Genomic DNA, 24,181 nt, shown 5'->3' with positions numbered 1-24,181 from the left:
TCTGTGGTCTTTGGGGCTTCCTGGGAACCCCAGGGCTCCCCATGTCACCATGTGGAAACCACTGGTCTAGAACTGAGAGCAGAAAATGAAAGAATCACAATGTGCCCTGCTTGCCCTTCCAGCAGCTTCGTGGGATGAAAAGCTGGCAGAGTAGGAAATCTACTCAGGAATGAGGTACAGAGAGGGAAAGAGTGCTGAGGAGAGCATTGAAACTGGGGGCACTTAGGAGTACCTACCCAGGTCCCCTGCTCCTCTTTTTTTTAGATATATATTTTATTGATTTTTTTTACAGAGAGGAAGGGAGAGGGAGAGAGAGCTAGAAACATCAATGAGAGAGAAACATCCATCAGCTGCCTCTTGCACGCCTCCTACTGGGGGTGTGCCCGCAACCAAGGTACATGCCCCTGACCGGAATCGAACCTGGGACCTTTCAGTCCGCAGGCCGACGCTCTATCCACTGAGCCAAACCAGTTAGGGCCCTGCTCCTCTTCCTACAAAGTGGGCCAAGATGAACCCAATGAGAATAATGACAGCATTAGCTGATACTTTGCACCTGCTATTCTAAGCACTTACAGATATCACTCATGTAGCCCTCACACCAGCTCTATGAGGTTGGTGGTATTGTCATCTCATTTTTACAGATGAGGGGACTGAGGTAGAGGGAGCCTGCTGACTTGGCCACTTGTGATTCATCCATGTGTTATGCATGACATAAGAGAGGGAATTGGGGAGCCGGTCCATCAAAAATGAGGCAGACGGCGAGAGGAATGCAGCTTATACACAAACACAGGTAATTGTTATGAGCAACAGAATCGTTTTGGGTGAAATATGTCATCCCGTAGCAGAGCATTCAGTGACCTGCCACTTACTCATTTGCAGTGAGGATCAGAGAGGCATGGAGCCGGAAGGCAAATGCCCAGCAACAGAGAAGGGACCTTTGCTTTGTCCCTTCACACCTCACCTCGAGGTCTTCCTGGCGCACCTTTCCAGGCTGAGGTGGGTTAGAAAACCAGCCCCGAAAGCCGCAGCAGAGTGCTCAGCGTCTGTGTGGGTCAGGCACAGAGGACAGGGAAGGCACGTTCAACGGGCTCGCTGAAGGGGTTCATGGGGTTAACGGTTAACTTACAGAGGTGTGTGGGGGGTAAGGGGAACTGACCAGAGCTGGGAGGTCCCTAGCACCCAACAGCGGCAGGAAGTCCTTTCAGCACTCTTCCCCTGGAGGGGACGTGGGGAGGGAACTCTGTGATGAGAGGGGTGGGAGGTGGAGTCCAGGAAGAGGGGCCGCCCAGCTGGGCCTGTCACTGCCACCAACACAGGGAGGCGGGAAGGCACCATAGGCCTCAGAAGTGAAAATGGACAACTCGAAAAGCCCAGCTCCTCCTCCTCTCCCGTCCACACGTGGCCCGGTTGCCTTATTCTCTATCTGGAGGGGAGACTGAGGCCCAGCAAAAATGAAGGGTCTTGCTCAAGGCCACACGGCAAGGTGATGGCGGAATCCATTTTCTGTTAGGCTTTCACCACGGCTGTTGCAGCACTGAGAAGGGACATTTGGGGCAGAACCCTATGTTCAGGGGGAGCTTCCCTGGACCCAGGTTGAGCCTGGGAGAGGCATGTGTGGGGACAGTGCATATATGAGAACGCTGTATTCAAAGGAATAGGCACACACACACACACACATACACACACACACACATAGACACACTCACATGGACACGCTAATTATTAAAAGTAGAATGACTTTGGCTCATGCTGTCTCTTTTTTTAAATTTTATTTATTGATTTTGAGAGAGAGAGACATTGATGTGTTGTTCCACTTATTTATGCATTCGTTGGTTAATTCTTGTATGTGCCCTGATCAGGGTTTGAACCCACAACCTTGGTGTATCAAGATGGTGCTCTAACCAACTGAGCTACCTGGCCAGGGCCTCATGCTGTCTCTTGATGGAAAGCAGGATTAAAATGATGAGGGGGGAGGGAAGGACGGAGGATCAGGCAGGCTAAGAAAGCTGCTCCAGGTTATGTGTCCAGGAAGTAACATTCTCCAGAGCCCACCCTGGACCCAACAGACCACTCAGAGTCCTGGTGCCGGAAGGAGCGGCGGGGGGGGGGGGGGGGGGGGAGAGGAGGAGGCAGCAAAGGCCGCCCCTCCTGGAGCCATGCTGTTCTACCTCTGCAATCTGGTGGCTTCCCACGTTCCAAGATAAAACATTTTATCTTTTCCTGTCTCTTTGAACCTCCAACACCCTCATATCCTCACCGGAGACCTCCCTTCAGTCGTTTTGATGACAACATGGAAGCCATCAGATGAGAGCTCCTTTCCTCCCCCCATCAGCCTTGCACCTGTGCTCCCCTGGCTCCCAGCTCCTTCCTCCCATCAAGGCCAACCCCTCCCCTCGGCTCTGGGTCAGGGCCCTCTCACCGCTCAGGGACTTTGCTCCTGATCCCCCTCCACCCGCCCTTGCAAAGCTGACTCTGGTCTCCACGAGGTGGGTTTCTCCAGCAAACAAACGTGCTCGCTGGCTCCCACTAATAACCGACGAAATGGAACTCCTGGTGAACATCCTCTTTCCAGTCATGGCCCCATTTCCTTCCCTCTCTCCACAACCAAGCTTACAACAGCCTTGTCCGTGCTCACTGCCTCCACTTCCTCACCCGGCCCTCCCTCCTCAGCCCACTCCTGGCTGGCTTCTGACCCCACCGCTGCTGAAACTGCCGCCCCACCCAGTGCTCACACCTCTTCCTCTTGCTCAACCTCCCTCCGCCTCCGACACAGCGGCTGGCTCCATCCTTGGAACACTTTCTTCTTTCGGCTTTTAGCTGAAGCCACGTGAATACTTCTTCTATTGCTGTAGTAACAAGTTATCCCAAACTTGGTGTCTTTAAAACAATGCCCATTTATTACCGTACAGTTCTGCAGGTCAGAAGTCCGACAGGGGTCTCACGTGCTAAAATCAAAGTGTTGGCAGCGCTGAGCTGGAGGGATGTGGTCCAGGGTGTCCCTGCCGCTGGACCCTGTGGGCTGTGGGGAGCCAGTGCCGTCCTGGGTCCTGGACCGTGGCAGACCAAGCCTCCACCTTCAGAATTCTCCACTGCCCTCTAAAATTCTCCCTGTGAGCTGTGCCTGACGGTGGCTTGCCCCTTTGCTGATAATGATGGCACCACACACACAAATCCGTAGATATGCAAATTGTTTTAGGTGGGTAATTTTTAGGGGCTAAATAGAGACCATTATTTGATAAGCGTTTAATGTCCTCATTGAGAAACAAAGGCTGCCTTTCAACTCAAAGGCTGCCGTGGGCAGGACGGAGGAGGAAAGCACCAGGGATTTCTAAACAGGAAGTTGAAGCTGCCATCCCTTCCTTTGCCCGATGAGAGCAGATGTGGCTGTGGATTCATAGACAGGAATTGAACTTATGTGGTCCTCATGGCTGCAGACCTAAGGTGTTTTCTCTCTTCTGGGCTTGTTTTCTTTGGATCTGAGACCGAATGCCGGTGCTCGTCTTTGGACAGATGCAACTTAGAGTTCTTGATCCATTGTCCGGATTCCAATCCAGCCCTACCACTTGCTAGCTGAATGATATTGGGCATGTTAATTACCTTCCCCAAGCCTCAGTTGTTTTATCTGTTAAATGGGTCCACTGATAGTATCTGTTTCATACATGTAAATGCTCAGAAGTAAAACGCTTAGTATGGCAACCAAGAAGAGTAAAGAATCAGTCATGTTGCTTATCTTTATTATTAACCTCCAAGGGGAGCCGGCCAGAGGCTTGGGAAATGGTGCGACCGCCTTACATTCTTAAATGGCTCCACTTCATCAGAAACCAGCAGACTCTTCTGTTTTCTGGTCTGGGTCTCTCAGAAATGCTAAAAATAATACAGACACTTCTTGCGAGATCGTGTTGTGCATATTTTAGGGGAATTAACAAGATAATGACCTCAAGAGCCACAAGCAGGAATTATCAATATTGCAGCTCCCAAGGAATTCCTGAGTGAATGGTTTTCTCTAAGTGAGGAAACTCAACCTTGAGACCCGCAGTAGGAATTTGGAGTTCTAATTCCATTTTGCTCAACTAATCATTTGAATTAATTTTCTCAAAATAGCAGCAATAACACTGACAGAGCAGTTAGGGAAGTTATTTAGGTGATTATTTTTAAAAATTATTTATCTATTTTTAAAATATATTTCTTTATTGATTTCAGAGAGGGAGAGAGAGATAGAAACATCAATGATGAGAGAGAATCATTGATTGGCTGCCTCCCGCAGGCCCCCTACTGGGGATTGAGCCCGCAACCCGAGCATGTGCCCTTGGCCGGAATTGAGCCTGGGACCCTTCAGTCCCCAGACCAATGCTCTATCCACTGAGCCAAACTGACTAGAGCGGTGATTATTATTTTTAAAAATATTTTTACTTACTTCAAATGGGTCATCACACATGCTCCTTTGTGTTGTGGGAACTCAGAATCCTGGAATGTGTTTGGAAGAAAAAGTGTGGTTTCGAATTTCCTGGCATGCATTTTTCAGGTGGGGAGACACATGCATGAAATGTGCTTTTTTTTTTTTTTTTTTTTTTTTTATTGTTGCTGTTAATCCTCACCCACGGATATTTTTCCCATTGACTTTTTAGAGAGAGTGAAAGCGGGTGAGGGCGAGATGGAGAGAGAGAGAGAAACATCGATGTGAGAGAGACACATCGGGGATTGAACCTGCAACTGAGGTAGGTGCCCTTGACTGGGAATCAAACCTGGGACCCTTTGGTGCTTGGGCTGACACCCTAACCACTGAACTACACCAGCCAGGGCATAAAATGTATTTTTAAGGATATTCCTGTTCAACGTCACTGGGAGGAGATAAGGTAGCAAGCGACCGTTTACTCTGGAGGAGTCTCCAGGTGTGAGTAATTATAGGTCTTTCCTCCAAGGCCATCCCATTTGTCCAGAGGAGGGTCCTCCAGTCCTCTTGCTGTTGCCTCATTTTTGTGCTGTGCTGTGTTCTCCCGCTCAGGGCCTCCCGGTTCCATTTCCCCCAGAGAATCAATGATCACCCGCAGCCCTGGACAGGGGATGCGCAGTGACCCGATCCGGGGTAGGGATGGGTGCCAGGAGACTCTATCCGATCCTTTCAGACGTCTGTCAGTTTCTCATGACCTGCTGCGAAGGTCATGAGCAGAACCGGAAGGCTTACCAAGCCTCTGCGCCGGCGGCCTGTGTGGGAAGGCCTTCCTGCTCGGACTCACCGTGTGCTCCTCGTTCCGCTTAGGCGCAGGTGGCAGGGCCCTCGGGCACGCCCTCAGCTTCTGCGTTTCAGACCCGGAGGTGCCTGGCCATGGGGGTCAATGCACCATTCCAGGGGCTGGATCGTGGTGGCTCCCCTCTCCTGCTGGACGTAAACACTGTGCCCGGGAGCGTGGGTGCTGCTGTCTGTCCTCACAGCCTCATCTCACACGTTGGCCTCTTCCCTGGAGGACACGTATCTGCCATTTCACCTTGGCCGCGCAGCCTGGCTCCCCAGGAGTGGTGAGAGAGATTTGGTGCGATGAGCCCGGTTATGAACGAAGCCGAAAACTTGTCCCCCAAAGCCCCCTCCCAGAGTACTGCCGGCCTCTGGGGTGGGTGGTAAGGCTCACAGGAGGACTAGGGACTGCGACGACCTCTGTGGATGGGATAAAAATCCCTCCTATTAATTGCCTGTAACAAAGAATCATAAAAAACAACAACACTAAAATACAAATGGAACCCACGAGGCAACCTAACGTGCTCAGCAAGTCGCCATCATTGCCCTTTGGGTCCACCGCAGAAGGGAACATAAAAATCCACTTCAGCCCTAGCCGGTTTGGCTCAGTGGACAGAGCGTCAGCCTGCGGACCGAAGGGCACGTACCTGGGTTGCAGGCTCCTCCCCGGCCCAGGGCCCTGGTCGGGTGTGTGCAGGGGGCAACCAAATGATGTGTTTCTCTCACGTCGATGTTCCTATCTGTTCTTCCCTCTCTCTCCCATTCTCTCTGAATATCAGTGGAAAAATATCCTCGAGTGAGGATTAAAAAAAAAAAAAGTCCACCTCAGGTACAGAAATGGACACAATCACAAGAACCCACCCGCAACTGGGCCCCCCCGCCCCCCCGAGCGGGCACAGGCCCCACACAACTGTGGCGAATTAGCCACAACCGACTGCTGGTCCCCAGCCACGATTCCAGCTGCTCACCGCGTGGGCATCCATTCCGGGTGCCACATAGACGCAGACACTGTCGTGGCTTAGAAAACACCTTTGCCACTTGTTCAGATGGCCAACACAGCTCTATCTGATCACCGCACCACGTTCACAGCCCCAACACCACAGCGGCGGACTTCTCCCTGCGGCATAGGCGGGGCTTTCAGGCTCCCCATCACCCCCAGACAGACGGGGTGGGGGTGGGGGTGGGAGGGAACAACAGTGAAATGAGCCGCTCAAGCAACAGCTACACAAAGGCCTCAATAAGACAACTTACCGGATGGTACCCCCACCTAAGAAAAGTCATTCGCACACCCAACACTGCACTCAACACACAGCAGGAGATGGTGAACTCGGGGTGGGTGGGGGACCAGGCAGTGGCCTGATGAGGCTGCGATGGCGGAAGCCCAGCCTCAGGACACCCGTCACTCTTTTTCTTTTCTCCCGCTGGAGCACACGCCCTGGGGTGGCCTGTGCTCAGGGCCCAGTGGGGTCACCAGTAGGGTCTCCCGATTCAAAGGTGAGGCCGTGCTACCTTTTGGGTGACTCCCTCCTGGGGGACCCCACGAACAGAGGAGGGGGCGACAGAACATCAGGGCACTAGGGTCCCCAGCCTGCGGAGACCTCTGAGTGGGTGATTAGAGGATATGTCCAGGCGTGACTTCACTCAGGTGTGACTCTCCTCCCCAGGTGGGATGATTGGGCCGAGAGGTTTGGGTCAAGCAACAGGGGCCGTGGGTTCTGAGGCCGGAGAAGAGGAGCATCTTGGGCCTCAGGAGCTCGTGGAGCGCAGCGAGGTGGGAACTTGAACCTGTCTTCACTCCCACAGACGCCTCCCCTGGCCCCGGCACAACACTGAAGGAGCACGGCCTGGGGCGAGGAGGCGAACTCAAACAATGCTGTATCTGTCATCCCGGAATAAAGCCCGTCTCCCATTTTAATGGCTTGGCCAGGACACAGCGACTTGGACTTTCCCTTAGACCAACAAGAATCATGGAATTCAGTAGTCGAGGTAGTGACGGCACCTGAACAGCCCTCCGGTATCTGCTGGCACAACAGGGCAGCTTCTGTGTTCTTGCCAACGCCTCCTGCTGGCCTGCGGGCCTCTCCACAGTGCAGGTAGGGTGCGGGGTGGGGGGAGGAGCCACAGCAGATGTCCCACCGCAGTCCCCCGAGACTCATTTCTTGACACTGGGGGTTCAGGTGGAGGACCATCCTCCAGAAAGGCCTGGTCATGGTCCTGGGTCTGGTCTCCCAGTGACCATGGTGAAGTGCTGTCTCAAAATGACAAGCAGGCTCCGTGAGCACTGTATCCATCGAGTTGTTCAGGGGCCCATCGACCCAGCTCCGCCTACACACCCAAGGTATTGATGGCCGACCTGGAGGTGTGTGCGTTTCCTGCTACTTCAGTGGCTGCACAAGGAAGGTGGGGTGGGCTGTCGGGAAAGGCAGCCGTGCGAGGCTCCGGCTTCGGGCCTCCTGCACAGTCACATCCGAAAGGTCCTTGGGCCTGGAACACTTCCTTCATCGCCAAGGGAGAAAGCCCTCCCAGCCTGTGCGGCTTGTCACCTTGTGTGGGAATGCCATTCCTGCCGTAGATTCAATGCATGCTCCTTCGCTCTGCTTAAGCACAGGAGGCGGCGGTCCTCAGGCACACCCAGCTCCCTGTAGTACTTCCTCCCACTGTAGCCGGCAGGGGGTGCGTGCAGTCACATCACCCCTCCAGCTTCAAGTGAACCCGCTGGCCGTGGGGGATTGATGCTTTGCAAGGCGCTGGATCTTGTGCACTCTCGTCTCTCTTGCTGTAAGGAAACCCTGTACCACTCGGGCCTGGGCTGCTGCTGCCTGCTCTCAGCGACCTCTTACTCCGGCATGGGTCTTTTCCCCGGGTGGCAGCTATTTGCCTTTTAACCTTGGCCCCACCGCCTGGCCGCCCAGTCCCATGCTCCACCTTTTTCTGTGGCAGTCAGGCCTCCCATTTCTGAGCCTTTCTGGGGTTTTTGTAGGGCAGTTGTTTGTTCTGACAGCATTTACTTCTTGTAGGTACTCGCCATTCTTGGCTCTGCTATGTCAACTACCATCCTCCCATCTGCCAGTTTCATATATTTTGAGTAAAGGACAGGGGTGTTTAGTCTTTTCCTAGATTCAACCTGTCATTACTGTTGTGTCCTTACCACCAAATACAGTATCTGGCACATTGTGGGCACTCAAATGTCTTTTATGAGTCAAAAGAATTCTTAGAATATGCTGCAATCTGGGCTCAGTCATTTTCCGAGAATTTCTTTAAGATCCATGGTTGTGTAGGGGTTAAAGGTGTGGCAGAGATGGCCATCAGGAGGCTACTAGAGGAACCCATGTGAGATCAGGGTGGTTTCTTCTGATCGGTGGGAGCAGAGATGATTCACTATCCTGAGGGCCATACACTTCGGGTGCTCCATCTTTGAAATTCTTTTCTTCTTCTATTACCTCTAGCTCTTCTCCAAGTTCCTATTTCTAGAAGTAAATGAGAGCCTCCCACCTAGTCACCAGATGGCTGCCCTTCTGTGTTTTCCTGCAAGGGTGCCCAACCAGAACTCAAGTCATTTGCCGTGAATTACAGGGAAGAAGCTCGTCACTACAGAACACATCGTTCTAATTTACCTTGAGCTCTTCTCTGACCACTCCACCCTTGTTGGGTCCTTCCTTCCATTATGTATCCTCAAACCCATGTCCACTTCCTTTGCAGCACTATTGCAATTTGTCATGCCTTGTGTTTGATGACTTTAAGCTCCATGAAGTCAGGGACCACGCCTGTCATCTTTGCTGCTCCCAGCACTCAGCACAGTGCTCAGACAGGAAGGTGTGCTGGCCGCTTGAGTGATGAACATAGGACTGCTCCCATGTGTGAGGCCAGGCATCCATGTGCAGAGTGAGTAGCTCCCACACACTGCTCACCTTAGTCTACGGCCCGAGCACAGGTGCTCTACTACCAAAGAGAAATCAGGAATTAGTGTACTTTGGGGAGACTAGCTTTCTAAACTTGACTCTAAGTCATGAAAAAGTGAACACCTGACAGGAACTTAATTTATAAATCAGTTTATTTACAGATTTTTAATCTTTTCTTAAAGTACATTTCAGTTAACAAATCTATTTACACAGGTGTACATGGGAATTCATCCCAGTTATTTTACAGATCATACATACAAACCACACCCTAAGTCTTGCGTGCAAAGTCGCACTGGATGTGACTATTGGCTGAAAACGACCTGATGACCAGGCTATTTACACATACACAGTAAACGGGTTTGTTTTTCATGTCTGCACGATACAGTACACACGCGGAGGCCGGGCCTCCCAGAGAACGCTTTGCAGTGTGTTTCCCGAGAAGGCTTTGCAAAGTCCGGAAGGAAAAGCTATTAAACATAGGTTAATTAAAATGACAGTACCTCCTTTACATCAGTTTACATTGTTTTCTTCACATTTTTATAATACAAAGATATTTTATTGAATTGCTGCACAACCAGTTTAAGATGATTTGTAAACATGTAAATTCCTACAATTTGCAACATCATTGTAGTTTCTATCACTTGCTCTTTGAATTAATGTTTTACTCACTAGTATTGTTAAGGTAGTAAGAGAAGATGTAAGTTTGAACTTCTTGCGGAAAGTTATGAGTCTCTAATGCTGTGCGAGTACACACTTTATTCAAGTATTGCAAAAAGCTAAGGCCACTTTTTTTCAAGACAAGAAAGTGAACAAAATTGTTTTTATCAATAGGCCACAACACTCTTATGAGCAATGAAATCTCTTCTGAAAGATAATTTCTCAGAGACCTGTAGTCACAGAAGGAATTTTCTTTTCTTTTAGATAAAAGAAAAGCAAATTACCTTCCTTAGTAACTACTTTTGAGCTCTTCCCACTTTTCCCTAGAGTAAAAATTCCTGTTTAGACCTGAAGAGGGAATCTATACCCTGTACTTGTTTAACCCAGAGCTAAGCACCCTGGATAGCACAAATTGTTTTGGACTCAGAAATAAATCTGAAGCCTATATGTTGGTTTACTACTAAATTCTGAGTGCTATTCTAAAAGATATTACTGCTGATGCAAAGATCTTTTTCTTAGAGGAATTATGAAGAAAGTGAAAGAGGATGGGAGTGTGGGGAGAGGAACAAAGATCACAAAGAGGGAATATTTAGGTTCACGGTTAAGAGGCAGAGCTTGATTAAAAAGATCCCAATATGGAACAAGTGGCTGGGTATCCACAGTTATCATTCCAATCCTAACAATTATCATGCTTCCAATTATATCCAAATGGTTAAAATAATAAGAAATCTGCTAATTATAGATTCCTTTGTTTTCTGCTACCAAACTATGGATAATCATTTCTGGCCAAGAGTAAGACTGATCAGGAATCACTCTCATCTGGAGCCCAGGGCTCCGGGGCCTGAAGACGGTGGGAGCATGTGGGGACTGCTGCCACCACATTCTTGGCAGCATTCTTACCAGGGACTCAGCCCAGACTGCTGACTCCACGGACTTACTGCATCTCCTTGCTTTTCTGGAATCATAATGTCACAAAGAATAAAGATAAACTTTCTTATTAAAAATTGATTTAGGTCCAAATTATGAGGATGTAGAAAAACAACCTATATTCCTATTATATTGTTTTTATATTTCTTTATAAAAAATTTACAGCAGCTGTAATGTTCCAGGTATTGTAAGGACAATGTTATCTTACAAACGGCCAAAGGATGTAGACAAGATGTTGTGCTGTCTTCCAAAGCACACAAACCGGACAGAAAAAGCCTTTGCTTTTCCTTGGCCACATGAAGCACATCTCCACACCACTGGTCAACACCTCAAGAAACCCTCGCTTCTCTTAGTCAATTTGCTCACTATGGCTGTAGACCAGAGCTCAACCTCAAAAGCCCAGAAGAAATGCTGGCAATACATCAATCCAAGCGTTTCCCAAGACCCAATCACAACATTTAATCAGTGCTTTCCTTATTTGTCAAGAGCTATCACACCAGTCATTGTGCAAAATGCAAAATAGTCCAATGTTATTTCAGTAAGTTTCTCATAATGACAAGATGAAACCAAGAGGAATGGAAGTGTGCATAGTGAAACATCTGAGACGCAAAGGCAAGTCTGGAGGGAAGATGCAGAAATGAACGAACGTGCACACTAAATGAATACACCATCTTTGGGGTTTTTCTAACATATTCTGAAGCTATAACATTCCAGGATACTGTAAATAGGAATGCAGTGGATGTCTTACATCATGCTTCTAATCGGGACCTTCAATATTAAGGCATTTTACATTCACGCCTAAGATTATCCACATTCTTCTAGGTACTTGAAGGACAGGACTGAGGAAGAGGAATCAGTCAGGAAGGCAGGGCACCGAGGTCCCGAGAGCATCGCACATGCTCTAATGTAGCAGCTGGAGTCTAGGTAATTTTTCAGATACAGGTAACAGTTGTGAGAAGCAATGCTGCAAGAGAGGCAGAACTGACCTTCACCGTGTCTTTCAATCATGTTAGCTCAGTCCTGCTACTGCAGGTGATCTTGGAAAAGCCTGTCTTTTCTTCACTGAATTAAACTGCCTTCTTTGATGTGTGTGTGGGTTTGTTAAAATCGGAGGATTCCTGTGCAAAGACCACGAACCAGAGAAGCTTCAAGACGGAAGTGGAACTATTATAAGAAGAATCTTTCGCTTCTGAGTAGGGACACACATTTTCAACTTAATAATTTATCTTAAAATAAATTAAAAAAATGTTCCATAGCACAAAACAAGCACACGAACAACAGACAATATCTTTTTGTCTTTGGTGCACACACTCATTTCCTAAATCATTCAAGTAACAGCGTCTCTGATTTCTTGGGGAGAGATGGAGCTGAAAGTTTGAAGGCCAATGAATGACTTCCACTGTTGCCATGCCTGGATGCCTGAGATGGTCTTGAGGGCCTCGATTCTGGGAGCAGCAACGGAGGTTCAGAAGAGGAAGAACAGTATGGGGCAGGCAAGGGGCAAAAGAGCCAGCCCAGCATCGGTCCTTTGAGCCCAGTCTTTAGTGGGGGCATTCTTTGTTTCCATGCCCATATAGAGAAAACTAAAAATAATGCAAAGATTTCCAATTCTTTAGATGGTGCTCAGAAAGCAAGGCTACTATTAGTTTCTGTTAACGTGACAGTCCACTTGGTGCTGCTCAACTACAATAATGGAAGAGAATGGTCTTCAAAGAGAAATGAACTCCAGAATGTGAACTAGGCACTCGCTATTAAACTTGCCTATTTAGAAGTGGTTAAGGACTTAACACTGTTTAGAGACTATCACAGACCAGGATTACATTTCAAAAATGGTATGATGCATTTATCTATATACCTCTCCTGCCTGACTTCAGACTCAAGAAGTGAAACCCTAGTCTAAGCTACGAGGTAAGTCTGGTGTTTTCAGCCCTCATCTGAGACCCAGTAGGGTGCTAATAAGAGGTGTAGATGATATACTGTGTGTCCATGTCAGGTGTGCAACCCTGCCCACTAACAATCAACACGAATCCAGTGGACAGTCTCTAAAGGCAGAGGCTGTAATACCAGATACACCGCATTGTCCCGTGGGCTCCAAACCAGTAGTCTTTGAGAACAGGTACCAGGTCCAGAAGCATTCTTGCTATGATGGAGATGGGTGTGTATCAGGAGGCAGAAAGGCCCAGGACTCATATTAGCACTCAGTGTTCGATTTATTTGCAAGATGTCACACAAGTAGCACTCTCCCCTGTTTTTCACTGATTTGATTCAGAACATCAATAGTATCTCTGATCAAGGTCTCAAAGATCCCATCAGCTAGTTGCATCTTCACACACAACTCATCCTCATCATAGTTCACCCACTGTGCCTCCTCTTCATGGAGCTCCTGCACCTAGAATTTAGAAAACACAAAGGTTTGAAGTTACCATAAAAGCTAGGAAATGTATTATATTTGATGGCTTTGCAGTCCCATCCCTGGGAAAGCAGGCCAAGGAAATAAGCCAGAGAAAAAGGGTAAGTTATATGATTCTATCAACAAACTTTCAAAGTTGCAAAAAGTATCAAAAAACTCAACTGCCAACTAAAATAAAAGTGGTTTCAAAACTGTCAAAATGGAATTTAACAATATTTCAGTATTTTATAATTAGTAAGGATTGCAAGCATGTTGTCTATGTTAACAGAAGATAATGTGTATGAGAACTTAAGGAGGAGATAAGAAAGCAAATTACTAGCTATATAGCTTTACAATTATAAAATGCATATATCCAAAGACAATATTGGATATGATTCTGAAGTATCTATACAGGCAGTCCTTGGGTTACATCAGACTCGACTTACGTCGTTTCGTAGTTACGTCGTCATCTCCCATTTACAGTATTTATAAAAAAAAAGTTCCACCATTTTGACGTATGTACATATGTGCTTCATTTTTTTTATTATTTATTTACCACAAGTAAAGGTCAGGAATTGTTATCTTTCTTTTAAATTTTTTTTACTGTTTCACTTCATTACTGCTGAGTGACATAGGTGAGTGACATGAGTGCTTATGTAGGTGGGTTCCAACTTACAGCGAAAATCGAGTTACGCTGCGCTGTAGGAACGGATCTCTGATGTAACCTGAGAACTGCCTGTATATATAAAAGGCTAATATGCAAAGTGTCCCCTCGGGAGTTCAACCAGGAGACCCAGAATTTGATCGCTCTCTATGATGTGTGCTGACCACCAGGGGGTGGCGCAGAATGAAGGCAGGCCCCCAGCAGCTGGCAGCCAGGGAAGGAAGGCCCCGATTGGCCCTGATCGCCAGCCAGGCCTAGGGACCCTACCCGTGCACGAATTTTGTGCACCAGGCCTCTAATGATAAATAAATGAATAAAATTTATTATGCATTAGAGTACTTTAAAAAATGTACTATCACTTAAACTTTTTTTTGAAATCACTGTTATACAATAATTGTTCCTTTTGCATTTTAGGATTTTGGGATTCCTATGGTAAGCCATAACTAATCAAATTAGAACTGTCCAAAATTTTTTGCTTGTTTACAATAAACATTTTAAAAGCTACTTATAAAAGAAACATATCAGACTTATTATATGTAACTAGTAGCCCATTTGCAGGAAAATCCTGCAAGCAGCTGTTGCGGCCGCGTGCACTGCCGCTGCCGCCGCCTTTGCGGCCACCAAGCCTGCACCCGCTCGCCACTGCCGCTCGCCCCAATCCGCCCCGTTCCACCCTGCTCCGCCCCGCCCAGGCTTTCCCTCTGGCAGCCACCTTGCTTTCCGCTTTTCCTCCCTCTTCCTTCTAAGTTGTCTTCAGTCTTCACTCCTCCCTCTCTCAACGTATGCAAATTAACCGCCATCTTTGTTGGATAATTTGCATACTCGCCCTGATTGGCTGGTGGGTGTGGCTTTGGCTGGTGGGCGTGGCTTGGGCCTAGCGAAGGTGTGGTCAATTTGCATATTACTATTTTATTAGGTAGGATGTTGCCAGTGAGATGGAGGCTAGGTGGAGAAAGTAATTATAAACCCTCATCCAGCCCCAAACTCAGCAGTTATCACAGTGATGGGTGTGTCTAACTGGAAGTCTAACTGGGCAAAAAAGCCATGACAACAGGCTCCCAACTTGCCCTGATTACAGTTGCATCTTGAAAAAGAGGAGGCGAAGAAGGGAATGTACTCTGGTTCCTATTACGAGGAAATGAGAAGACTCCTGGGAGGAAGAGACCACATCATCCAGGAGCCTGGGCGAGCACGAGGGAAGAACAGTGTTGGCCAACACGTACCCTTGGCCAGGACTGACAAACACACCACAAGGTGGCTGCTCCATTCTTTCTCTTTGAGAGGGGTTGTTTGAAGGATATGTAAATATTCATTCCTTTGTTCCCTAACTTATGCTCCATCAACAGATACGCCACCCAGAAGGACTCTTTGGTCAAACACGTTTAGAACACTGCCTGTGCGAGTTTCACAATGGACATGAGCCTATTAAAGAGAATTCCACCAGGAAAGGACTTGTTTAACTCAGAGTTGCCTCTATGTGTTTTGTGTGGATGTATAAGAAGTATTTTCACCTACCAAGGAACTGGGCTCCTCTCTTAGGAAGATCGCTATATGTAACAGCCCAATGCAACACTTCCCAAGCTGGTGCTGAGAGAGAACCATGTTCTCTCTAACAGGTGTGTCCCCACAAAAGATTTCATACCTCCCATGAATTTATTTATTTGTTCAAATCAAGTTGCACAGCTTTCCTTTTTATGTTATCTAAGCAGTTAGCATTAAATTTGTTCTTTGAGCAATTTCCTCCCCAATAACATTTAGAAAGCACTATCCTAAAGAAATCATTCTGCCCTTACAGTAAAAATATGGGCTCAGGATGTTATCCATTAGACCTCTCAGTATACCCTCGATGAGCCCCCCCAGTGCTCTCATTAGTAGCAGTAAAAGCTTTGCTTCTCCTTAAGAACATAAGCTATTTCCCTCCCAGCCGGTGAAAACTAACATGTTCTCTGTTTTGCTGTGGCCATCAGAAAGCATTAAGCCAACTTGAAACTTCAACTATGCCAACCGAGGGATCTTATAACCTGCAAATTTGCCTCTATTTTTTCCTTCTGGTTTTTAGAGTCTATTCTATTCTATTACAATTTCCCCTGCTCCTGAAGATGTATGTATGTAAATCAATGTGTGCTATATATAAATCAATTAAATTACACTAACAAGTCAGTGTAACAATAACTTCATTTTCCTTTTTTTCGACAGGGAAAGAGAAATGTGGACAGAGGTCAGCAACACATGTCAGGTCTTCCACCATATCCTTTGCACAGATGAGGAAATAGAGATGTCAGGTAGGTGGATCTGTACCTTTTTGATTAAAGAACAAGACAACTATCAACCTGGAAGGACGGTTCTGCCTGCAGGACTTGGGCGCTTCTCCCTCTGTGTTCCCAAGCTCTCCTGTTCCTGCTCCACTGTAAAACCATCCCATGGAACTGTATTCTGTGAGCTCCTCGAGATTTTTCTTTTTATTTATGATTCCTCAGTGACCAGGACAGTAGTATAAATAGGTGTTACATATCTGGCATATGGATTTTTTAGTGAGTCTAAAAGGCTGTCTGTCTTTCGCTCTGCCCAATGCACCATTTTTATCAATGACCTAGGTGAAAATAGGCATATCAATTTCAGAGGTACATGAAGCTGGGAAATACAACAACCATGTTGGAAGGAAGGGCCCAAAAATGTATTGGTACCTTGGAATGATGGGCCAAAGTTATCAAGACAAAGTAATAAAATAAGGTCCTGTACTTGGGCCCAAAAAAATAACTACAAAAGCACAGGTTGAGATTTTGGTCTTAGGGTTTTTCTAAGCTTTTGTGGGATCCTTGAGAATACAGATGAAAATAAACAAATGTTATTAGAAAGTCTATGAATCAAAGTACAGTCACGTGCCACTGAAGGATGGGAATATGTTCTTAAGAAATGTGTTGCTAGGTGATTTCATCATTGTGCAAACATCACGGAGTGCACTGACTAGTACACAAACCGGGATGGTATAGCCCCCTACACACCCAAGCTACATGGTATAGCCTATTGCTCCCAGGCTCCAAGCCTGCACAGTCTGTTACTGTACAAAACAATCCGAGATTAAATCAAGCACAAGAGAAAATGATGCAATAAAGAAACTCAATAAACTGGAGATGTATGAGCCATCCTGTCTGTCTTAAAGCAAACCTTTTTTTAATGAGTAGCAAGAGTGTACTCTAAAATAACGATAAAAAGTATAGCACAGTAAATACATAAGCTAGTAACAGAATTATGTACTGTACATACTTATATGTGCTACACTTTTATACAGCTGGCAGCGCAGGTTTGTTTACATTAGCACCACCACAACACGTAATATTCCGCAACAGCTAAAATGTCACCAGCAATAGGAACATTTCAGCTCCATTATAATCTTAATGGGACCACAGCAGTATATTGGTCCACTGTCGACTGAAACATGGTTATGTGATGCCTGACTGTATAGCACATAGGAAAAAGGAGGAGAGTGTATGACTGTGCTAATGTAAGCACTTCACAAAATATTACTTGGTCAATTCTGAGCACTGTATTGACAGAAGGGCGCTGACAGAGCTATAGAAGGGACTGAGAAACTCTATCAGACAACAGGAGAGGTATCAATGTTTAGCAGGGAGAAAAAGACTCAGGTGAAACATGACAGCTGTTTCAAAGGCGTGTAGGAAGAATTAGAATTGCTATATAAAACCTCAAAGCAAATTAGAATTAAATATGTAAAGTTCAATTTAGGCTTAACATGAGAATTTACCAACATTATAAGTAGAAACTCAGGAGCTATCCAATACCTTATGAGATTATAAGGGGATTCAATCATTAGCTAGGTGGTTTTGCTGCAGGATTTGAATGTTAAGTGCAATTCTACCTACAGTAGGAATATTTTCCAAAGTTACTATATATAAAGGACATACAAAAGTTGGTCTAATTATAGCAGTATTCCCTTATTCATGGTTTTGCTTTCTGTGGTTTTAATTACCCACAGTTAATCTTGATCTGAAATATTAAATGGAAACTTGTAGAAATAAACAATTCAGAAGAAGCAACTGTTTATTATGAAATGTTTAATATAATAATTTACCATGTCACAGGGGTTTTAAAAGGGCAATAGTCCTTTCGAGGCCACCCCTCCCTGTGTGGACCCCATCATCCCTGCCCGTTCACTCCAACAGTTACCTCCTCCTCTGCATCATCAGATTTTCTCCTTTAAATTCCTCCTACCAGCCTATTTCTTTCCAGCAGAAAAAACCCTCTTGTCACCAATTCCTGCTTTACTATTTTCTTTACCAAAAAAAAACTCCATTGAATTAATTACTGTGAAGATCAAATAAAGCATGAGAAAGGATGATGAACTGTAAAACACTAAACAAATATTTATCTGAGTAAATGAAGCACTAGAGAGGTACATACTTGGGGAAATCTGATCAACTTAAGTATCACTCATTTTTAATTATATGAATGTAAATATAGACAAAATAGGAAGTTCAGAATGAAAATATTTAGAGATAAACCTGAACCCAGTAACATCTAAGTTTCCTAAGGTTTGCCACTCAGGAAAAAAGGACAAAAGACCTTTTTTTCCCCTTTCCTTTTTGTTTGTTTGATAAACGTTTTTCTAATGCTAGAGAAATGTAGCGCAAAATGGAATAAATCCTATTTAGCTAAAATTCTGAATAATAATCCTCTCTAATAAAATGGTAATATGCAAATTAACCATCACTCCACTACATAAGCCACACCCACCAGCCAAGCCACGCCCACCAGACAATCAGGGCGAGTATGCAAATTAACCCCAATCCAAGATGGCTACAGCCACAGAGAGCAAGGTTTCCCAGGTAACAGAGGAAGCCAAGCTTTCCATAGCCATTGCAGGCCTAAGCCTCCACTCAAGCTACAAAGTTTCAATTATAGAAGGTAAACAAATTCAAACAAATGGGGCAGAATGGAGCTTGAGAGAGCAGGCCAGAGTTGCCGGCGGCAACAGGGGAAGCAAAGCTTTCCGCACACTCTGGCTGGGCTCACCCGCTTAAGGCTACAAAGTTTCAATTGTAGAAGGTGAATTAACTGCCACAGAAATGGCTGCCGCCCCAGAAATGGCTGCCGCCCCAGGCTACAAAGTTTCAATTGTAGAAGGAAAATAAATTCCAGATACGAGGGCCTCCCCTTGGGTTGCCAGGAGGCGTGGCCGGCCTGCAAACCACCACAGGCCCCTCACTCAGGCCGCCCCACACCCCAAGGGAACCCCCACCCTTATCTGTGACACCCTTCAGGGCAAACCAGCTGGCCCCCACCCGTGCACCAGGCCTCTATCCTATCTAATAAAAGAGTAATATACAGATTGATCATCACTGCAACACACAATATAGCTGCCCCCATGTGGTCAAAGATCCTGCCCCCATGTGGACACAAGATGGCCACTACAAGATGGCCAGCAGGAGAGGGCAGTTGGGAGGCACCCGGCCTGCAAGGGAGGGCAGTTGTGAGGGACCAGGCCTGCAAGGGAGGGCAGTTGAGAGGGACCAGGCTTGCAAGGGAGGGCAGTTGGAGGTGATCAACCCTGCAGGAGAGGGCAGTTAGGGGTGACCAGGCTGGCAGAGGAGGGAAGTTGGGGGCAAACAGGCTGGCAGGGGAGCTGTTAAGCATCAACCAGGCTGGCAGCGGAGTGGTTAGGGGGTGATCAGGCTGGCAGGCAGAAGCGGTTAGGGGCAATCAGGAAGGCAGGCAGGCAAGCAGTTGTGAGCCAGCAGTCCTGGATTGTGAGAGGGATGTCCGACTGCCCGTTTAGGCCCGATCCCACCAGGATCGGGCCTAAACGGGCAGTCGGACATCCCTCCAGGAGTCCCAGAATGGAGAGGGTACAGGCTGGGCTGAGGGACAACCCCCCGCCGTGCACGAATTTCGTGCACCGGGCTTCTAGTAAAAGAGTAATATACAGATTGATCATCACTGCAACACACAATATAGCTGCCCCCATGTGGTCAAAAATATTGCCCCCATGTGGACACAAGATGGCCACTACAAGATGGCCAGCAGGAGAGGGCAGTTGGGAGGCACCCGGCCTGCAAGGGAGGGCAGTTGAGAGGGACCAAGCCTGCAAGTGAGGGCAGTTGTGAGGGACCAGGCTTGCAAGGGAGGGCAGTTGGAGGTGATCAACCCTGCAGGAGAGGGCAGTTAGGGGTGACCAGGCTGGCAGAGGAGGGAAGTTGGGAGTTGGGAGCCAGCAGTCCTGGATTGTGAGAGGGATGTCCCATATTAGAGAGGGTACAGGCTGGGCTGAGGGACAACCCCTCGCCGTGCACGAATTTCGTGCACTGGGCTTCTAGTGATGAAATAATTATTGCTAATAGCTATTGAGTTATGTGCAGGGAACTGTTCAATATAGACATATAAATGCTCATTTAATCCTCTTAATAATTTTATCACCTCCATTTTGCAGATAGGGAAATGAGGCACAAAGGGGTTAGTTAGATGACTTGTTGGAGATTATACTCCAAGTAAGTGGCAGAGCAGGGATTTCAACTTAGAGTCTACACTGGTGTCTTCTCAATTCAGTTCCTTAAACTTTGCTTTCTTAACTTTTTATTTCTCAAGGTCTCCACACCTACAAAATACTGTTCAGTTAAAAAGTCATCTAATGAGTTTAAAAGAAAGCAATTTCCAAAGCTGAGGAGCAGAAATGCAGCAGGTGAAAACTTTACGACGTTACTATTATAGACTTAAGGTCAATTCTATTCCCTTTCCTTTCAGGACCTAACTACATTCTGGTTTCAGAAGAGATGGTCAAAATAAAAACAGCTGTTATATATACTGACCAGGATATGATCCACTCGGTCTCTTTTCTTTCTTCCAAATTTCATCATTTTCTGCCAATCTGTTTTGTGGTTTGGCTCCTTTTTAAGACTGAACAACTTGAGTACTTCGGTTGCTATGAAGTTCTGTAAAAATAAGAGGAATAAATAAAACACAAAGTTTCTGAGATTTCATGCTTATAATAATGCAGCAAACAGATTTATGCTAAAAATATAACATGTATAATAAAGAGCATACAAATTTCTTCCACTTACAGTTCCACTTAGCAATTTGAAGAGAAAGCATTCCAAAAGCTCAGACTTTATTCACTTAAAGAATTTTTGTTTTTACACAACATAAAAAAGTAAAACCCACTGATGAATCTGCCAAGAAAAATCACTTTAGAGGCTCCCAACCCAAGAACCACCATTAGCTGACTTCAAGCGGGAAAAACTAGTTAAGAAAGCATAAAATAAATCTCTGAACCTGAAAAATCCAACATAAATTTGGGAGCAATGCCATGTGAGCAAAGTACAAGGCTTTGGCTGGGATAGTTTATTTTGAAGTATCAAGATTCAATTAAACTTTAAAAAAGTTAATCAACACTTCAGTGTGAGAAGCCTAATAATTTTACTGCTAGCAACATTAGGACTATCATCTTTTTAAAACTTTATGAAATGTTATTTCAATATTAAAATTAGTGGGAAGCATCATTGTGAAATATATTGATATACACACTCTGATACTGCTGATATATATCATGTATCTTGTGTTATTTTCAACTTATTTGTTGTTATTAATAATTTTTATTACTTTTTAAGTATATTTAAGGTCTACTAAATATATATTTAAGTCTATATATTATTACTTATTAAAAAACAATGTTCTTAATGGAGGAAATGGCACACTTATGAATCAGAATCATTTGAAATAATTCTCAAACTATAATTGTGCTCCCCAAACTCCACCACTCCCTGCCTACACACACATTCAAGGATGTATCAACTGCGGAGGGCTAAAAAAAATGAAGTGCACTAGTGTTTTGAGAGAAAGCTCCCCAGGTGGTTCTGATAGTCCTCAAAGTTGAAAATCATTTTAAAAGTTTCTTTTCTTTAAATTAATCAAATTAATCTTCAAAAACTTTTTTTTTTTTTTGCTACTTACCTTAATCTAAGCAGAGGCTAGAAAACTTTTTTCTGTAAAGGTCCAGATTATAAATATTTTAGCAGGAAAGTAGCTCTATAGACAATATGTAAACAAATGGGTGTGGCTATGATCCAATAAAGCTTTATTTATAAAAACGGGTGGTGGGTTGGATTTGGCCTGTGGGCCATAGTCTGCCTACCCTGATATAAGCATATATCTTACAAATCCCTGTCAGTACAAATATTTTCTAAAGCTTTCTGTAGTAAAAAAAAAAAAAAAAAAAAAAAAAAAAAAAGCTTTCTGTAGTCAATAATACTGTCTGATACATTTGAAAGTTCCTAAGAGAGCAGATCTTAAAAGTTCTTATCACAAGGAAAATAATTTGTAACTATGTGTGATAATAACTAGACTTATTGTGGTGATCTTTTCATAGTATACACAAATATCGAATCACTATGTTGTACATCTGAAACTAGTATGTCAATTATATCTCAAATTAAAAAAGACTTGTTTAAGCAATGCCATCACAATATATACCAGGACAATGTATATGAACAGTATTAATGTATTTTGATAGTTCACATATACTCCTGGATGGTGTAAGAAAATACACCAATAAGATGAGTAACTAGAGAGGTATGCTCTCTGGAAAAAGAAAAGCTTTCTATGATCAACTAAGTTTAGAAAACAACTCTAGAGCCTTGCTCCTCAGAGTGGTTCTGGAATCAACAGCATCAGTGTCTCTTGAGAGCTTGATAGAAATGCAGAATTTCAGGTCCTACTCCAGACCTACTGAATAGGAATCCCCATTTTAACAAAATGCCCAGATGGTTTATATGCACATTAAAATATGAGAGGCACTGCACTGAAAATATAACCTTTGCTGAATTAAAGAAACATGTAAATAGGCAGAGAATTTCCACCAATGTAACTTAAAAGTTAGTTTGATGGGAGTCCTTGTAGCTTCAGATCACTTCATCTTTTCAGGGGCTTCTTAGATAACAAAGTATTTTTTAAACATCATATTACTATCCCACATATTTCAAAACCACATTACCAATTTGAAACTTCCAAAATGGAAATCAAATATGGAAAGGTAACACCTATGTGTCTAGGGCGGGCATGTTTGATACATATGTTTTCAGATGTACTTCTAGAATATTATACTTACCTCTAAATTACCAAAAACTCATCAAAAATGCCTATGAGATGCAATAATTTATCTCTCTGAAAATTTCCCGATTTTTTCCTAGACATTATAAATTGTATATATATAGGAAATGACTTTTAAAAGTTATGTTTTGTTGTCCTGGCCAGTTCCTCAGTGGTTAGAGCGTCAGCCCTCAGACTGAAGGGTCCCGGGTTTGATTCTGATCAAGGGCATGTACCTCGATTGCAGGCTCATCCCAGCCTTGGTTGGGTGGGTGCAGGAAGCAACCAATCGATGTGTCTCTCTCACACTGATGTTTCTCTCTCTCTCTGTCTTTATTGCCCCCTTTCCACTCTCTCTAAAAATCAATGGAAAAACATCCTCCAGTGAGGATAAAAATTAAAAGTTATGTTTTGTTTTGCAAATCTTGAGGATTTAGGATTCCCTCTTGTCCCCTCCCTTCCACTGTTCATGTTTTCAATGAATCAAGTATTTATTGAATACCCAGTATGGAACAGGCTCTGAGGACAGAAAGGTGACTAAGACAGGGGAGCATCTGCTTTTACAGCATGTATAGACATGTATAAATGAACAACATTCAACAAGGAGATACTCTATAGTTTGCAGTTTACCTTAATTTCATCAAGGTTATTTGGATTTTTCACTCGTCGGAAATAATTAGAGTTGATTCTGCATGGCTTCATCCAGACAGGTTGATTCAAGTTGGGATCCTCAGCAAATATTTCCTCAAAAATCTCTTTTGTTAAATCAAAAACCGCCTTAATAGAGAAAAAATAAAATAAAATGGCTAAGAACCCAAATTTCAGACAAGAGAGAAGTTTAAAGTCAGAATTATCCTTCCAAGTTACATACCTGTTTGTAGACCCTTTTACTAGTGCTTTCTATATCGAGACCCTTACTGGCACAGCCAAGCAGCTTTGCGGGAATACTGATGCTATGAAGATCATGACCTAATTCTTTCCATTTCCAAAGTTCTTCTGCGGCACTGTGCACAAGAACCTCTACTTCCTCTGCAGTATGTGGGACTGCCAAGAGTGTTTCACATGGCTTTTGGGGAGGTCTTTTAGGTTCTGCCATTAGAGGTACAATTGCTTCCTCTGCCTTGTTTTTTTGGATCTTGTGAGAAGAGCTCAAACCAAAATCTTCATCAAACCAGTCTTGATCATCTCCTAACACGCTCAGGAACTCACGGCTGATCTCAAGTTCAGCAAGTCTCTTAGCAAGCTCTTCCTGCCCACTAGCACCAAATACTGGACTCTCCTGCAGAAATGGCACATTCAAATAGAACACCTTTTAGTGA

The 24,181-nt window shown here is 44.9% G+C and overlaps 1 protein-coding gene across 2 annotated transcripts in view; it reads right to left on the bottom strand.

The window, feature by feature from the left end:
* Window positions 1–9,272: 9,272 nt before the first annotated feature.
* The window catches only part of CEP350 (centrosomal protein 350), a 119,862-nt gene continuing 104,953 nt past the window's right edge, over window positions 9,273–24,181 (bottom strand). For both annotated transcript variants that reach the window (XM_079761606.1, XM_079761607.1), the window contains exons 35-38: window positions 23,734–24,141; window positions 23,493–23,639; window positions 20,588–20,710; window positions 9,273–13,102 (exon numbers count right to left, since the gene is read on the bottom strand). In XM_079761606.1, coding sequence (XP_079617732.1) covers window positions 12,938–13,102; window positions 20,588–20,710; window positions 23,493–23,639; window positions 23,734–24,141 — 843 coding nt within the window. In that variant the 3' untranslated portion in view covers window positions 9,273–12,937. The remainder of the gene's footprint in view (window positions 13,103–20,587; window positions 20,711–23,492; window positions 23,640–23,733; window positions 24,142–24,181) is intronic.

Source organism: Cnephaeus nilssonii (assembly GCF_951640355.1).
Source record: "Cnephaeus nilssonii genome assembly, chromosome: 21".
Lineage (NCBI taxonomy): Eukaryota > Metazoa > Chordata > Mammalia > Chiroptera > Vespertilionidae > Cnephaeus > Cnephaeus nilssonii.
Note: the sequence above shows the minus strand (reverse complement) of the source record. Positions and strands in the feature narration are given on the sequence as shown.